This window comes from Globicephala melas, chromosome 19 (genome assembly GCF_963455315.2).
Source record: "Globicephala melas chromosome 19, mGloMel1.2, whole genome shotgun sequence".
Classification (NCBI taxonomy): domain Eukaryota; kingdom Metazoa; phylum Chordata; class Mammalia; order Artiodactyla; family Delphinidae; genus Globicephala; species Globicephala melas.
Window position 1 is genome coordinate 42,987,359 of NC_083332.1, and position 18,730 is coordinate 43,006,088.

Here is an 18,730-nt window from a genome sequence, read left to right on the forward strand (position 1 = left end):
CCTCTTATATGTCAAATCTAAAAACATGATACAAATGAACTTATTTACAAAACAGAAACAGACTCACAGACATAGAAAACAAACTTACGATTATCAAAGGGGAAAGCAGGGGAGGGATAAATTAGGAGTTTGGGATTAACGTATACATACTACTATATATAAAACAGATAATCAACAAGGACCTACTGCATAGCACAGGGATCTATATTCCGTAGGTTGTAATAACCTATAATGGAAAAGATGTATACACACACACACATACACATCACTTTGCTGTACACAAGAAACTAACACAACACTGTAAATCAACTATACTTCAATTAAATAAATAAATACATAAATAGGGGCTGGTAGAACTGCCCCGCCATGCGGTTTCGTAAATAAAGTTTTATTGGAACAGAGCCACGCCGTGCACTTAACAAATGGTCGTGGTTGCTTTCATGCTACAATGGCAGATTTGAGTAATTGTCTCAAAGACCATATGATCCACAAAGTCGAAAATTTTTACTATCTGGCCCTTTACAGAAACAGTTTGCCCACCCTGGTCTAGAAGGGCAGCATGTATCAGACAAAGAACCCCACACATGCTGGAGATGGGGGAGCCCTATGGTTATAGAGAATCAGGCCAGAAAGGACCCCTAGATGGGGAAGGGTCAAGTCTGGCCTCAGCACCAGAAATGCCATGGCAGCTGGCGGTGGAGCCAGCTGGGGAATCTACACTCACAGCCCTGCCCACGGCCCTCTCCACTGCTCACCGTGCTCAGGCCTCCTCTGGCCACCAAGAATGGCTGGGAAATTCAGATCCTTCAGTCTGGCCACTCAGAGGGGAAGGCGCTTGCCCAGGGTCACACAGTGAAACCAGGATAGAGCCCTAGGAAAGCACAGGGTTCCTGACTCCCAACACCGATGTGAACTCTGTGCCCTAGAGGAAAATGCCATCGGCCCATCTGCTCCTTCCCAAGGGGGTGAGCGTGCCGTGAATCAGCCTCCAGAGAGAACGGCTGCCCCCCAACGAATACCCACGGGCTGAGTCAGGGACAGTGAGCAAGCAGGGCCGCCGGCGTGCCGCCCAGCCCGGACACGGCGGGCCTCGGACGGCTCGCCCGAAGGCCTCTGCGCAGCACGAAGAGCCTCGGGCCTGCCGTCCCCTGCCAACAGCGTGCACTTGGCACCTGGCGTGGGGACAGAGGGTCCCGTGCAGTCCCCACCCTGGGAAGAAGCACGGTGTCTGGGAGAGGCAAGGACAGGGCTCCAAGGATCTCCTCCTGGCTCCAAAGACGTCATCGGAGGGAAGGAAGTCCCTGTTTACCAAGATCAGAGCCAGGAGCCTTTGTTCACAGAGCTGTTTGCTGGACAATGGGAGCGGAGTGGCCTTCTGAATCCACAGACAGGGGTCAGCATAGCTTCTGGCATTCAGATGTTATATCCAAATACAGGGATAATTTAAAAAAGGGAAGGCCCCCCCAAACCTATAACCTCAGTCTGTCTGATCGTGAGGAAAACATCGGACAAATTCCAATGGGGGCATCCTACAAAACACCCAACCAGCAGTCCTCAAAACTCTCAGGGTCGTCGAAAACAAGCAGAGCCTCACGGACAAAGAACAAACTTATGGTTACCAAAGAGGATAGTGGGGGGAGTGGGATTAACATCTACACACTACTATATATAAACTAGGCAAACAACAAGGACCTACCATACATCACAGAGAACTATACTCAGTATCTTGCAATAATTTATAATGGAAAAGAATCTGAAAAAGAATATATATGTATATTTGTATATATATACACATATATATATATAACTGAATCACTTTGCTGTACACTTGAAACTAACACAACATTGTAAATAAAGTATATTTCAATTAAAAAAAAAAAAAAGAACCATGGAGAATCTGAGAAACTGTCCCAGCCAAGAGTAACTTAAAGGAACATGACAACTAGAGGTAATGTGGTATCCTGGGTGGGATCCTCAAACAGAAAAAGGACATTAGGTAAAAACTATGGAAATCTGCACAAAATATGAACTTTAGTTAATAATAATATATCAATAATGGTGCATTAATTACAACAAATGTACCATACTAATGTAAGATGTTCATAACAGGGAAATTGGGCACAGGATGTACGGGAACTCTCTGTACTATCACCTCAATTTTTCTATAAATCTGGAACAGTTCTAAAATATAAAGTCTATTTGAGAAAAGTTGGAGGGAAGGAAAACAGAAATTCATATCCAAATGAAGTCTTCTTAACACTATTTATTTGATGATACTGAGAAATTATCAAAGATGTTTAGGTGTGAGTGAAATGCAATCTCAGACAGAATTCCAGTAACAGATCAAAGCTGACGCACACCCCCTTGCTACCCCTGCCCACATGAATCCTAATGCACCCACCAGAACCAGGTTTGGAATGACCATCCTACCCTAACCCTGAGTAACTCATACAGGGCCCCAGACTGTCCCTCCTTCTCGACCCCCACTGTCCTCCCGCCCAAGTCACAGGTTCCAGCGCTGGCGCATCACTTCTTGCCTCCTGCCCATCTGTTCATCGTATGTCCCGGCCACTGGGCTTCGGGACCTCCCCACGAACCATCTGCCCCTGCACACCCGCAGCCCTGCTCCAGGATGCTTCCTCACTACCTCCAGCTACAGCCTCACCTCTCTCCCGCCCCGCCCACCAAGGGGGAGGAGCCTCACTCCCTGTCCCCACTTCCTCACCTCCCAGACTCTTCTCTAAAGCCCTGTCACCCGGGAGCTTCCCTGGTGGCGCAGTGGTTGAGAGTCCGCCTGCCGATGCAGGGGACGCGGGTTCGTGCCCCGGTCCGGGAAGATCCCGCATGCCACAGAGCGGCTGGGCCCGTGAGCCATGGCCGCAGAGCCTGCGCGTCCAGAGCCTGTGCTCCGCAACGGAAGAGGCCACAACAGTGAGAGGCCCGCGTACTGCAAAATAATAATAATAATAATAATAATAAAGCCCTGTCATCCGGCTTCTCAATCCACCACCCCTAACGCTGCTCTCACCAAGGGCTCCGATGACTGCACCGCTGCTAAGCCTAGGGATGCTTTCCAGACCTCGTGGGACCTGACCACACCCATCTTGATGCTCCCTCTTCTGTCCTGAGACCCCACTCTCTCTCGGGTTCTCCTCCAGCCTTTCTGATGCAACACCTTCACTCAAGGCTCTTGTTCCAACTGACCCTTAAATGCTGCCCTTCCTCAAAATCTCAGCCTCTGCTGCTTCAAACCAGGCCCTGAGAGAAAGAATGGGGTCTGGACTATCTTTATGCTCCCAGGCTGGCACCTTGTAGGCATCTGATTTTTTTCTTTTACTTTATTGAACTCTATTATTTGAACATCCTAACCACCTATGGGAGGACCATTAGACATGTATGAAATATGATTAGCTTATGTTCCTAATAGCCTCTGTTTCCAAGATTCCATAAATGAAATGTTCAGCAATTCTAAACTTCTAATATCCTTTAATGTAGGCATCTAGTGTGAATAACAACTAGCATTTATTGAGAGCCTGTGCAAATTGCTTTACACACATTATTTTCCAAGTCTTATTCCTAAGGACACTAATAGTATGTGTAACAAAGGAAAAGGATTCAGTGGTCTAACAAGTATAGGAAATCCTGAGTTAAACAAAGCTCAGTAGAGTTCTTTCCTGCAGAACTATATGTTGTAAATCTCCAAAAAGAGAACATGTTATGCACCATTCCAAAACTAAATGACTGAGACCAGTGATGTGCTGATAAATAGTTGACAACTGGCTTTTGAGGGGAAAAGATCCTGTTTGTAGCATTTACCAATTTCCTTGGTATAAACACTTTCACCATGTCTGTTGCAAGCTACCAACTCGATGCCACTGAAGGCAGAGTTGGGAACAGATGTGCGTTAACACAGCCTTATCCAATATTTCCATCATTTAATACGATCAACATAAAAACTCAAGAACAGGGGTGGGATACGGAGGGTGGGAGGGAGACACAAGAGGGAGGAGATATGGGGATATATGTATATGTATAGCTGATTCAGTTCGATATAAAGCAGAAACTAACACATCACTGTAAAGCAATTGTACTCCAATAAAGATGTAAAAAATAAAAAAGTTTTTTAAAAAACTCAAGAGAACATAGTAAAATTACAGTATTAGGAAGCAGTAGATTTATAGTACGTTACCTTTGTTTGTTTTTGCGGTACGCGGGCCTCTCACTTGTTGTGGCCTCTCCCGTTGCGGAGCACAGGCTCCGGACGCGCAGGCTCAGCAGCCATGGCTCACGGGCCCAGCCGCTCCACAGCATGTGGGATCTTCCCAGACCAGGGCACGAACCCGCGTCCCCTGCATCGGCAGGCGGACTCTCAACCACTGCGCCACCAGGGAAGCCCCTACCTCTGTTTTTAATATGATTCATTTAATTGTAAGTTTATATAATTGATTTTTTTTAATAATGCTATGCCCCGGCACACTCACACGGGCACACACTCACATGCACACAGCCACCACTGCTATTTCCAGTTCACGGCGCCTCTCCTTTCCTAGATTAAATCAAGCGTGAACCGCAAGAACACCAAGTACCAGCTCAAAGGAGAGTCTGCCGGCAAGGTCTTCCAGGTTGATGAGAGCACAGGGGACGTGTATGCCTTTGAGAGGCTGGACAGGGAGAAGATCTCTGAGTACCACCTCATCGCCCTCGTGGTGGACAAGAACACTGAGAAGAACCTGGAGTCTCCTTCCAGCTTCACCATCAAAGTTCACGATATCAATGACAACTGGCCTGTGTTCACGCACCGGGTGTTCAATGCCTCCGTGCCCGAGATGTCAGGGATAGGTACGCACCCGGTCTGTCTGTCTCCCTCTCCCCTCGCTCATCCCTGGCATGGAGGCCCCTCTCCCATCAGCAGCTTCACTGCCTGGGGCAGGATTCAGTGAGTTCCGGGCCGCTATGGGGATGCCCATGTTGCCACTTTATATGACTCGCTCTGGTCCCTAAAGACTAAGCTCTGACCTGGCCCCAGACGGAGTCCTGACCGTCACACACACACACACACACACACACACACACACACACACACACACACACACACACACACACACACACACACACACACACACACACACACACACACACACACACACACACACACACACACACACACACACACACACACACACACGTCTTGTTACTCTTTGGAGCCAACGCCACCCACTGCTCTGACTCTCAGGGCTGGCATGCCAAGAGCGTAGCCTTTGCACATGAAGGAGGCCAACTCTTCCACCAAGACAAGGAGTCACCTTTGGGGTCCATACAGGAGTGGAGGGGGGCGGGAGAGGGACACACCTCATCCCAAGGTGTGTCAGCAGCCTGGACCCCAGGCCTCCAGAGGAGACTATTCCTTCCTCAATTCTACCCCCAGCCTCCAGGGGGTGCCAGAAAAGGGCTCCCTTCCCCAGCCCTTAGTCCAGGCTCTCTCGCCAGGTCTCGGGGACCAGACCTTCCTGTCAAGTATGGGGAGCCTGGAGCTCAAGGGGAAAGAGATGTGAACCCAGCCCTTTGGGGGCCCTTCCTATTCTCTTGTTCTCATGCTTCCAGAAGGAAGAAGCAGCCCTTACTGCTTCTCCCCATGACCTCAGCCACTCCCCTCTTCCCTCATTTCCCCCATAAATGAAAACCACCTGTTCTCTTTGCCCTTCATGTTTGAGGGAGCGGGGCCTCCACCACTGCCAGCACTTTGCCCCCAGGCAGGCGCCTCAGAAAACAAAGCAGCCTTTTCTCCCTCAGGACCCGGGGGAGGGGGGTTCAGGGAACAGCCTGAGCCCCATCGGCCCTCATCCGGGAATGGGGTGAGGGGCTGGCCATCGCAAAGCAGCAACCCTGGGTTCTCTCCCCGCAGGGACCTCGGTCATCCAGCTGACAGCAATGGATGCAGATGACCCCACTGTGGCAGACCACGCCTCTGTCGTGTACCAACTCCTGAAGGGAGAAGAACATTTCAGCATCCGTGGTTCCGGTCTGTGTGACTAACCCCCCGGGGGGCGGCACTGGCTTGGAGGGGGTGGAGGTGCAGGCACCGAGGGAAGCCCAGTCTGCCAGGTGTCACTGACCACTGACCTACACCACCCTTTGGAGGCAGTCGGTACCCTACGTCAAGACAAGGTGGCTGGTGAGGGCAGAAGGAGGCAGACAGGTGCCCGAGACGTGAACTCAAGTCCAGGGGACAGAGTCAGGACCCAAGCACTGACACGAGAGGTGGAAGAGAATGCCGGTTAGCAGCTCCAGCTATGGAATCAAATGGATCTGGTTTCAGAACCCATTTCTGCTCCTCACTGCTTCTAAAGACCTTGGGCAAGTCAACTGACTTCTGTGAGAGCTAGGGCCCTAATCTCAAAACTGGGGAAGCTTATATTCACCTTGTACGGTAGGTGTGAAGTCTGAATTAGGTAATGTCTAATGAGCACGTGGCCCATCGTCATTATCCACTCCACATGACCCAAAAAACTGTAAGGACTGAGTCTTGGGAGCAGGTGGTCATGCCTGAGGCAAGCCATCTTTCAGAGTGACGGCAAACACACAGCACAACACAAACACACAGCACAGTCCAGGTGGTCATGCCTGAGGCAAGCCATCTTTCAGAGTGACAGCAAACACACAGCACAACCTACGCGGCCCCAAGGCAGCCATCGCTAACCCAGCACAGCACTCTTCCCACTCTGAGCCTAGATGTGGCCTCAGGTTCTTGCTCAACCCAGTGCTCCAGGTGGCTGGGACCAATACTGGACCAAAGCGTTTGGCCTAGCAGTGCAGGGCATGGAGGTGGAAGGTGGTTCACCCCTGGCCCTCAGTCCTGGCTGCACAGTGAAATCACCTGGGGAGCTCTGAAGCCAGGTGCCCTATGGGTAGCGGCCAGGCATCACTATTTTTTAAAAGCTCCCCAAGTAACACGGCTCCTGATGTGACACTTTTTGCAGGACTAATTGTCACAGCGAACAAAAACCTGGACCGAGAGAAGCAGGCCAAGTATGAGATCGTGGTGGAAGCACGAGATGCCCAGGGCCTCCGGGGGGAATCGGGCACGGCCACCGTGCTGATCTCTCTGCAGGACGTCAACGACAACTTCCCCATCTTCACACAGTGTGAGCCCCTCCCCTAGGGCCCCGGGCAGGGCAAGGGTTGGGATACTCCAGGCTCGCTGACCCGGGAGCTCTCAGAGAGGATCCTGGCAACTGTCTACCTCTCTCTCCAACCCAGGGCGGGCCTACGTCAGGGGCGTCTTTCCGGTGTTCCCCATCTATGAACACGTTCCCAAGGCTGTCCAACTACCCCTGCCACGGAGCCCTCACAGGCCACCAGGGAGTCACACTCCCTGCTGTGTGCCACCGTGTGCCCAGAGTCCCACTACCAGACAGGACCACTTTCACCCAGATCCCATGAGCTCAGGAAAACCCAGACCCCAGCTAGAAAATCCCCATGAGCTGGGGAACAGGGGTTCGGCAAAGCGCCAGAGCCAGAGCCAGGGCTGGGCTCTGACCCATCCACAGACTGATTCTCCCCTTCTGACACGCCCTGGGTGGGCTGGGGAGGAAGTCAGCTGACTCTTCACTTGCGACTCCAATGCTGACGGCTCACGCAGAGGCTCAGCCACCCCAAGGACAGGCGGGTTTTCCTGAAGTGGCCTCCGTGTGTATGGCACAAGCCCCCTGAAGGCAGAGATTCTCTCAGTTGTCAATGAACAGGTCCCCCAGCAAGGTGCCTGACACACAGCAGATGCTTAATAACTACCTGTCAGGTGGATGGAAGGACAGAGCACAACCTCTCTGCCTTGGGACACAAAGTTCCAGAGGAATTAATACTACTACTACTATTTTATTGTGCCCGTTTCCTGTAACAAAATGTATTGGGCTAGTATGGGGACGATCGCCTCATCTATCTCATTAACCCAGTGCCCTTTGGGGCGCCTCTTTGCATCAGCCAGGTACATATTTTCTGTGCCCGAAGACATCCGTGTGGGCAGCCCCCTGGGCTCTCTGTTTGTGGAGGACCCAGACGAGCCCCAGAACCGGAAGACAAAGTACAGCATCGTGCAGGGCGAGTACAGGGACACCTTCACCATCGAGCCTGACCCCAGCCGCAACGAGGGCATCATCAAGCCCATGAAGGTTCGCAGACCCGTGGCAGTGACATCAGATGCGGGGTTGGGGGCTCCTGGCTTCCTCAGGACTCAGCCAGGGGTTGCTCCCGGATCAGAGGCCACCAAAGGTGCACGTTCTGGGTCGGTTTGGAGCTGGCCGTGTGCTCGTGGACACTCTGACCCTGGCGCTGGGAAGGGGAGCCAGGACAGAAGGGTCAGTGCCTTAGGCTGGGCTACCCCGGAAGCAGACCTTGAGGCAAGGATTTGGGTGTAAATAGTTTACTTGGGGAGTGATCTCAGGAAGCCCCCGGAGCAGTGAGATGTGAAAAGGAGGAAAGCTAATACAGGCTCCTCAATGAGCAGGTGAACACCATGGGCGAGTGGGGTGCAGTCCCGCTGGGGACATCTGGGGGACAGTGTGGAACATGCCTCAGAGTCGCAGCCGCTGTGGGCTGATTGAGGGCTCCTGGGGGCCCACTCCCCAGCACTTCCTTCCTCTTTTTTTTTTTTAAAGATTTATTTATTTATTTAATTTATTTTTGGCCACATCAGGTCTTAGTTGCAGCATGCAGACTCTTCATTGTGGCCCGCGGGCTTCTCTCTAGTTGTGGTGTGTGGGTTTTCTCTTCTCTAGTTGTGGCGTGCAGGCTCCAGGGCGCGTGGGCTCTGTAGCTGTGGCGCGAGGGTTCCTAAGTGCGTGGGCTCTATAGTTTGCGGCACACAGTCTCTCTAGTTGAAGAGCGGGAGGTCAGTAGTTGTGGCACGTGGGCTTAGTTGCCCCGTGGCATGTGGGAGCTTAGTTCCCTGACCGGGGATCGAACCTGCTTCCCCTGCATTGGAAGGCGGATTCGTAACCACTGGACCAGCAGGGAAGTCCCCTCCCTGGCACTTTCTGATCTGCCCTGGGCTCGGGCCAGGAAAGCCCTGGAAGAGTACAAGTGCTTGCAGTGAAAGCCATCAGCATGTAAGGAAATAGTGAGTGCCGTGGGGAGGGGGTGGCCACTGGCCGTGGCTGCTGCTGAGAAAGCAGTTGGACTGGCTGAATCTAGAAGAGGAGGGAAGGTCTGCCAGGGGCACAAACTGCTTCAGAACGGCCATGCAGAGGACTGGGAGGCCAAGGCCAGTGATGACCTGCCTCAAAGGGGACACTCCAGAACCCCTCTGCCTGAGCCAGGCCATTCCTCCAGCAGACCTCTCCCGAGTCCTTCTCTGGTCCAGCCCTGTGCTGGGGACTAGGTATACCCAGGGGAGTCAGACGGCCTCCACGGTACCAAAGCTCTCAGCCAGTAGGGAGGACAGACACACAGACATAAAGGGTACCCAGGCAGGGAGCAATTACCTGTGTTGGGAGGGGCAGGAATGGGTTCTGAGAGGGCATCTGATTACCTTCAGATTGGCTTCCTGAGGGGTGAATAGGAGTGTGCCAAGCGGGCAAGGGCAGGAGAAGAGACTTGAGCAAAGGCACAAAGAAAAGCAATGTCTTTAAGGAGCTGGGGATAGAACCACTAGTCTGTGGTCCCCTTGAGAGCAAGACTGTGGCTGACCCACTGGTTGTCCTCAATACCTGGAACTGAGCCACGGTCAGGATACACGGGAGAGAGCTGAAGACAGCCAGGCCACAGGCCCCTCATCTGTAAAAAGGGGTCATCCCAGTATGACCTCGCAGGGTTGCTGTGAAGATCACAACCCCGTGCTTGACTCAGAGCAAGTGCTCACCATAGTTTTCCCTTCGCAGCCCCTGGACTATGAACGCATCCGGCAATACAGCTTCACCATCGAGGCCACGGACCCCACCATCGACCTCCGCTACCTGAGCAGCACCTCCACCAAGAACATCGCCCGTGTCATCATCAACGTCACAGATGTGGACGAGCCCCCCACCTTCCAGCAGCCCTTTTACCACTTCCAACTGCGGGAGAACCAGAAGAAACCTCTGATTGGCTCAGTGCTGGCCGTGGACCCCGATGCCGCTAAGCGGAGCATCAGGTAAGGCGGGTGGAAGGCGTGACGATGGTGGTGATCACGACACCACCCAGGCACTGAGCCTCTTAGGCCTGCTGGACTGAGCCCAGGACTCAGAGGGGGAAACGGGCTTCTCCCGGAAGGTACATGGGACGTGCACAGAGGCACGACAAGAAGCCCAAGCTCTTCCACTAACCCATGCGGCCAGGTGGAATCTTGCTCTGCCCAGGCCAGCATGGTCCTGGCCATCAGAGCTTCCCGTTGTCTGCTCTACCTTGAAGGGAAGGTACGGGCTCCCACAGGTCCCGTCTGGGGAGATGCGACAGTCAAGAGAGCAGCCAACTTGACATCCGTGAAACCCCTTCGCGAAACATGATTTATCACATTTGTCTTCCCAAAACCACAAAAGGAAAAAGTGTTTATTTCACACAATCAAACAACACAAGGATCTGTAAAGAAAACATCATAACCCTGATTTCCAGACAACTCACGTTCATGGTGTGCTGTGGTCCTATCATGCCTTTCTTCGTGACCACACAAACATCTACATACATTTATGGTGGATTTGTCCTTTGTTTGTTTGGGGGATTTGATTGTTTTAAAATTTTTTTGGATCACACTATACCCATTTCATCACTACTTGTTCTTCTATCTGAACTAGACTCCTCTCCTCTACCCTCTGTGACAAAACATGTAGTTCCAAGCTCCTGTATATCCCTGAATCTGCTTCTGAATCCTATGTTCTGTGGCACAGCCATTCTGTTTTACTGTAGCAGCTTGATACTAAAACTTGGTATGTATACGGCAAGTCCCTCCCTCAAGTGTTTTTCCCCTTTATATAGCTTTAATGCATTCTCAAACATTCATTCTTCCATGTGAACCATAAAATTCTTCCGTTTTTAAAAAAGCATCAGAATTCTAATGAGAATTGTGTTTATATATCAATTTGGGGAGAGTTAATGTTTCTCTGTTATCAGGTCTTCCTGTTAAAGACAAATGTATACCTCCATTTTGATCGCATCTCAGAAGCCTTAGGACAGCTGTCCTCATGGCCATCCTATCCTAGACGGTCTATAATGATAATGTTTACTTCTCCATTGATCCAATGGTTTATTTAAGAGACTTAAATAAAGTCTCTTAAATAAAGTCGGGCATTTTTGGCTTTGCTTTAACTTGTTCTGTGATGTAATGCAATTGTCTTTGTGTGTCTTTCTGTCCATTTTTTTCTGGAATATCTAAGCTTTTGCTTTATGTATTTTAATTTTTCTATTCAGTTAACAAAGGTTTATAACTATTTTACCTTCATTATGACTTGTCACTTTCATCCTTATGACATTACCCAGTTTGTTCAGCTTAAACATTTTGTCAATTCCATGTTGCCTGATGTAAAGTTTGTCCTGTTTTCATGTTACTCATATTTGCCTGAAATAAATTTTCCGACCTTTACTTTTAATTTTTTCTAGGTCATGGGCAGTAAGTTGTCTCTTGAAACTGGAATGTAATTGGCTTTGCTTTTTTTTTTTTTCCATCTTTACTGGAGTATAATTGCTTTACGATGTTGTGTTAGTTTCTGCTGTACAACAAAATGAATCAGCTATACGTATACATATATCCCCATATCCCCTCCCTCTTGAGCCTCCCTCTCACCCCGCCTATCCCACGCCTCTAGGTGGTCACAAAGCATCGAGCTGATCTCCCTGTGCTATGCAGCAGCTTCCCACTAGCCATCCATTTTACATTTGGTAGTGTATATATGTCCATGCTACTCTCTCTTCATCCCAGCTTCCCCTTCCCCCCCGTGTCCTCATGGCTTTGCTTTTTAATCTAAACTGAGATGCTTTGTGTTTAACCTATTTACATTTTTCATTGTAAATGATATGTTTGATCTTACTTCTTTTATCTTGTTTTACATTTGCTATTTCTCAAACTTAATTACTTTTTTCTCTTCCTCCATCTTTGTTGTAGAGTCTATTTTTTCATGTTATTTTCTCGTAGATATTTGGATGGAGTACATGCATTTTTATTTCTACCAGTGAGATTTACTTCTATCTGTAAAATTTTAAATGTTTTCCTGGACCAATATTTTCTAGTTAAAAATCTCTGTCTCTCTCTCTCTCTCTGTCTCTGTCTCTCTCTCTCTCTCTCTCTCTCTCACACACACACACACACACACACACACCATTGCCTTCCTATATATGATAAAGATATCAATAGTTTAATTTTAATTCCTCCCAAACCAGATTTTTTTTTTACTTTATTTTGAGACACTTGTTAGATGAAGTGAGTTTTCAAAAAAACTTTTTTCAGGACCCATCTTGTGGATGATATACTTCCTGAATCCTTGCATATTTACAAATCAAAAATATTATCAATGTGTCCTAGCATTTAACTTTGTGAGAGTGTCTGGGGTGAGTCTGATTTCTCTTTCTTTATAAGGACGTATCTTTTCTGTCTGGACTCTTTTTGGTTTCTTTATATAGCTCTGAAATTCAAAAGTGTCATCAGGATATAGCTAAATATTGATCTCTTTTTAAAATTACACCTGATATCATGACTCTTCTATAAACTTGGGCCTTGCTTCAGATCAGGAAGTTTTCTTCTATTATATCTTTTGTTATTTCTTCTGTTCTCTTTGTTCTGGAATTTTCCTCAGTATTAGAAAAATATATATTTGGAACGTTATATATTTTCATCTCTCTTTTCTTCTCTTCATGCCTTTTTCCTTAAGAACTTTTCCAATTTTTACTTCACAAATTTAATTTCCTTTCAATCACTTCGTACCTCTTCCAGCCCCTTTTTTTACTTCTTCCTGGCTCTTGCCCAACTATCTTTTCATTAATCACAAAATCCGATCCAAGCTGTGGTACAGCTGATTACAGTGCCACCTGCCTCAACTGTGAAAGTGCTGTTGATGGAGTCTCAGGTACCACCCTCAGCCCAGTGATGGCAACACTGCCAACCTCAAAGGGATTATCTCACTACTCTGACTCCCTCTGGGTGGTCTAGTGCAATGAGCAGTGAGAGGAAGATGGGGGATGGATGCAAGGGACAGATCCTGAAGGGTCTTATCTGTCCTGCTGGGGAGTTTGGACTCAGCAAAGAACAACGGAAAACCTTGAAACTCTCTCCCGTGGGCAGATACTCCATCCGCAGGACAAGTGACAAGGGCCAGTTCTTCGGAATAACCAAGCAGGGGAATATTTACAATGAGAAGGAGCTGGACAGAGAAGTCTACCCCTGGTGTAACCTGACAGTGGAGGCCAAAGAGCTGGATTCTAGTGGTGAGTGGCCCCATTTGCCAGGGGACCTGGGCTCCTCTCCTTTTCAAATCGTCAAAATCTATCATCTATTAGGGTCTCCAGAGGTCCTATAAGCACCTGCTGATGCACCACTTGGTTGGGATGCTATAGCGCCTCCATCCCCAAGTGTGGATGGACCAGCTGCATCCACATCATCTGAGACTTTGTTAGACGAGCAAAACATCAGGCCCCAACCCCAGACTGCATCAGAATCTCATGCACACTACAGTTTAAGAAGCACTGTTCCAAAACAGGCTGCCAGATGTCCCTGTGATGAGAATCACCTGAGGCACCTCTAAACCACAGAGCTTCTCAGATGCCTCCCTGGAGGTTTTGGTCCAGTGCGTCAGAAATGGGGCCAAGGAGTGTGCACTGAACGAGCGCCGTGTGATTCTTATTATAGTGGTCGTTTGGAAAAGGCTGCTTTGGAGGGTGTTTATGGGCCAGTCAGTGGGCTGAATTCAAAATCTGAAGCAGTTTCCAACTCCAAGACTGTGAGATTCTCCAGAACTTACCCTTAGCCTCTATGAGAAAATCACAACTGTCCTCTGGGAGAAGGATCAATATTCCCACCTCACACAGAGGCCACAAGGGCCCAGAAAGGGGGTGACTTGGCCAGGGCCCCACCGGTGCTACCCTGAAGGGCCCCTGCTTCCTGCTGGCAGCACGTGCCCCACCTGGCAGCCAGGTCAGCTTCAATGGACTCCTGCGTACTGTCCAGATCAGTCTTTGCCCCTTTCTTCCCCATCTAATCTCATTCATACAATTTTTAAATCTTATAGTAATAGTTTGCTGCCCATTTTAAAATACGGAAAATGCAAAAAAGGAGAAGAAAATTATACCCTCATATTCCCACTGCACACAGATAATTACTGTCAGCACCGTAGCGTATTCCCTCTGGTCTTTTTACGATACGTATTTTTATACAAGTGAGATCATAATACTTGTATAAATATCAGATCCTGCATTTTTACTTAACCTTATTCCAGAATCATTTTCTCATGGTACTAAAATATCTTTTTTAAAAAGACTGTAATTTTTAAAATGTAATTTACCCGGGCATTGCAAACAGCCACATAGTCCATTCTTTTAAACTGACGTAATTTATTAATGCAATCTCACTTAGATGGTTTACCTTTTCAATTATTTCATAATTAATTTATTTAAATTAGTTTGATTTCTTAAATTGCTGAATTGATTTAATAATTACTTAATTGATTTAATTAAAACCTTTAAAAATATACTTCTGTTGTTCACCTTTTCAATTCTTACAACTAATTCTTTAGCAAATATCCTTGTGCTTGAAGCTTTACCCCCTTCCTCTTCCACTCCCTTCGACCAGAAGGCCATCCCTGGCCTCCCTTCCAGATGTCCATAACCCCCTCTTCCTGCAAAAAGAGCACCCCTCCAGGACTCCCATCCATACACATTCTAATCCCAGGGCTGGTACCTGCTGAACGCACTGTAGTGATGAGTCCTTTCCCCTGCAGGGACCCCCACGGGCAAAGAATCCATCGTGCAGGTCCACATCGAAGTTTTGGATGAGAACGACAATGCCCCAGAGTTTGCCAAGCCCTACGAGCCCAAAGTGTGTGAGAACGCTGCCCAGGGCAAGGTGAGTCTAACTCAGGTGGGAGGGTAAGGCAGCGTCCGCCTGGGGCAGGCCGAGGGGCAGCACCTCCCAGGCACAGTCAGCCGGCATTTCACTAAGTTTAATGTAACTTGTACAACAGCCTTGAGGAAAGGTGACATTATCCCCACAGGGGGTGAAACTGAGGCTCAGACAGAATGTGTAGTGAGTAGATTGGCGGGGAGGTGGTGGTAGAAAGAGTGGCTCTGTGGAGACCATTTAGGTTAGTGTTACAGGTGAGAGGCAGCCACGGTCAGGTCTAAACCCAAAGTCCCTCCCCATCACTGAAACCCCGGCCAACCCAACACCGCTAATGACCGGCCCCCATCTTCCACCCTCTAGCTGGTCGTGCAAATCTCGGCAATAGACAAGGATATAACACCACGAGATGTGAAGTTCAAGTTTTCCCTGAGCACTGAGGACAGCAACTTCACCCTCACGGATAATCACGGTGCGCCTCAAGGCAGTCAGGCTGGCTCTTGGGGGGCTCAGGGACGGGGTTGAGTCTTGAAAAGCCAGGGTCAAGGACCAAGCCAGTGAACTGGGGGCAGGCCCTCAGTGGGGCTTTCAAGTTACAGGAGGTTTTGTACAATTCCCACCACATACCTAACTGGTCTGTGCAATGGTCAGAGCCACCCTGGCACACTGCTAAGTCCACATGGCCTGCCCTTCCCCATAAGATGCTCAGGTTACTGAGGAGCACAGAACAGATATGCGGTGTAGACAGCTCGGTTCACAAACTAGCCAAAGACTCCTTCCTGCGCTCAGCACAACTGCAAATTGCTCTATGACATAGAACTTTGAGGTTGCTTCCAAAGAGGCAAAACTGGACATTTGAAACCCGAAATGCCAAGGATACAGTGTTTTAATTTGGCTACAATGACTACTTACCAGCAGGTGTCCTCGGGACAGGATCTGGTCCACCAATCACAGCCTAGAGAGCCCTGTGATGTCAGTAGCGGCCAATCAGAGTTTCTCATGAGTATGTGCTTCCGAGAGTGTCAGTGCTGAGTTGACTGAATTCCAGCCAAAAGCAGACAGGCTTCCATGGCTTCTGCACCTTCCTGAGAAAAACACAAAAAAATCCCCCTTGGGTCTAAACAGAACAATCCTTCACTCAGAATGGGGTGGAATCCCTGCCCATCCCTAACTGGCAACACTGTGGTTGGTGAGGATTCCTGTATAGAAACAGCCATTGCCACCTCTGAGGAAGGTCAGGGAGTGGGGTCCCTGAGAGCGAGAGGCAGACCCAGGGGATCAGCCACAGACTTGTCCTTAAGGAGCCTCCTATGGGATGGGGATGGTGGCTACGATGCGCGGACAGTCAATGACAGACCATTCAACGTTCCGCTGTCTTTAGTAGTAAATAATATGGAAAAAATACGTGTCACCCCATCCCCAGTGCCCACCTCAATCCTGCCTCAGAGGAGGGCTGCTGTGGAGAAGAAAGCTTAAACAGCAACCCAAAGACACCCCATATGTGACCAGGAGACTAGCTTGTTGATCTCAGATTCACTTAGAACATGAATGTCCTGCTACAATATTAAATGAGTATAGTGAGAAATCTCTAATTTTCCTCATACAGTGTCAGTGGCCATATTGTTATTATTTTCAATTATAATGACATGGCTACTTAATAATGAAATGTAATTGGCTTCCATTTGAAATCTAAAAGATGGCCTCCTTTGCCTTTGGCTTTCTGAGTGTACCAACCCCGCACAGCTAGGTAAACCCTGGAACAGGGAGTCCCTGGACCCTCTAACCATCATCATCTCCTAGGAGCCAACAAAGGGCAGATTATCCAGCCACTGAATCAGAAAGGCGGGAGAGGGGAGGGGGAAAAGGAAGGAGGAGTGGAGGGGGGCGGTTCTGAAAAACCAGCATGTTAAAAAATCTCCCTGGGGAATTCTGTACAAGGATTGATTGGAGCTGAGAGGGAGAGCCTATGTTTGGGCCAAAGCACATTCTCAATTCCAGCCTGACCGGGGAATCCTCAATTACATATGCAATCATTCCCTCAGTGCCCCAGGGAACTGTGCATTGTTTTTACTTTCTAATGGATTTTCAGGGATAGCAAAAACAGCCTTAGAAGTTAGCCCGATGCTAAAAGACTTTTTAAGACTTTATTTCCCCCTGATTGCTCATCAAAGCTTGAAACAATGCGTTAATTCGCTGACAGTCACCTTTTATTGAAGTAGAGTTAGGGGTCAGGCATATCATTCGCCCACAGAAACAGAAAGCAAGGGTTTTACATTCTGGCCAAGTCCTTCTTAGAGGCTAGGTCGAAGCAGCTGCCCAAAACATCCCCTCTCTGGAGGAACAGACCTGCGCTCAAATGGCTAAAACCTGAGGCAGGGGGTGCCAAGGGCAGAGACACAGCCCAGGCAGCACGTGGGCTGGTGCAGTTACCAAGGGCTTCCTGGAGGTGGCAGGCAGTGTGGATGAGAGGATGGGCACTCCAGGCAGCAGAGCCTGACTCCGAGGACTTGGTGTTTCCAGATAACACGGCCAACATCACAGTCAAGTACGGGTATTTTGACCGAGAGCGCGCCAAGGTCCACCACCTGCCCGTGCTCATCTCGGACAACGGGAGGCCAAGCCTCACAGGCACCAGCATGCTGGATGTGACCGTGTGCAAGTGCAACGAACGCGGCGAGTTCACCTTGTGTGAGGAGGTGGCCGCCCAGGTGGGCGTCAGCATCCAGGCTCTGGTAGCTATCTTCCTCTGCATCCTCACCATCACAGGTCAGTGCCCAGGAGGATGGGAGGGGACATTGAGGGGGCTACACAGGAGAAGGAAGAGGCCAGGGATCCAGGCCCAGCCCTGCCTCCAGGCCCTAGTGCAGGCCTGTGCTAGGTGTAAGCTTCACCTCCTTGGGTGCCTAACTGTGGGGATGGCGGGGGAGGGGGGGGAAGAAGGGGAGGACTCAAGTCTCCTTCCCCAGTTTAAAATACTTTATATATAACATTCACTCATTCAACTGACATATTTTGAGCACTTATTGTGTGCCAGGCACTGTTCTAGGCATTTATTTATATTAAAACCTCTTCCGAGGGAATTCGCTGGCAGTCCAATGGTTAGGACTCTTCGCTCTCACTGCAAAGGGGCTGGGTTCAATCCCTGGTCAGGGAACTAAGATCCCACAAGTCGCACCTGCTTTGAAAAAAGAGGATCCAGTTCTTCTTTTGGAGAGAAACGGAAAGTTTAAAATTTCTAGTTCAGATTATCGCCAGTGGTTTTCTTTCTATTTTTAGGATTTCTCCAGACTTGACATCTCTTTTCCTCTTGTTTGGGCCTCAGAAATTTTAGGAGCATTTTAGGCCTTGCCTTACTTTGGGCTCCCCAGTTAGCAGACCCTGGGACCAGGATTGGGGTGCACATGGTTTATTTGAGAGGCACTCCCAAGAAGCCCCAGAAGGAAGAGGGGGAGTGAGACTGGAAAGGTAGGCAGCCAATCAAGGGCAAGTTGTCACACAAGCTGCCAACATGGGACACTGGAGCTTCTTCTCACTGGAGACTGGGTGGCGGCACTCACAGCCCATGTTTTTCCAACGATGCCCACCAGCTGATGGTGGGGCTCCTCCCAGAGGTGTAAGTTCTGCGTTTCACCTGGGGCAGGGGCTGGCCCTCCAGAGGAAGCCCTTGGGTGGTTAGAGGTCACCCTGTGCACTACAATGACAGGACTGACCGGGGGACACAGT

At 49.3% G+C, this 18,730-nt stretch overlaps 1 protein-coding gene across 1 annotated transcript in view; it reads left to right on the forward strand.

Moving 5' to 3' along the window:
* The window catches only part of CDH5 (cadherin 5), a 36,379-nt gene that overhangs the window by 14,004 nt on the left and 3,645 nt on the right, over nucleotides 1-18,730 (forward strand). The window contains exons 3-11 of the mRNA XM_030863764.2: nucleotides 4,551-4,839; nucleotides 5,903-6,019; nucleotides 6,978-7,142; nucleotides 7,978-8,165; nucleotides 9,873-10,123; nucleotides 13,238-13,380; nucleotides 14,889-15,013; nucleotides 15,371-15,479; nucleotides 17,528-17,773. Of these exons, the coding sequence (XP_030719624.1) occupies nucleotides 4,551-4,839; nucleotides 5,903-6,019; nucleotides 6,978-7,142; nucleotides 7,978-8,165; nucleotides 9,873-10,123; nucleotides 13,238-13,380; nucleotides 14,889-15,013; nucleotides 15,371-15,479; nucleotides 17,528-17,773 (1,633 nt within the window). The remainder of the gene's footprint in view (nucleotides 1-4,550; nucleotides 4,840-5,902; nucleotides 6,020-6,977; nucleotides 7,143-7,977; nucleotides 8,166-9,872; nucleotides 10,124-13,237; nucleotides 13,381-14,888; nucleotides 15,014-15,370; nucleotides 15,480-17,527; nucleotides 17,774-18,730) is intronic.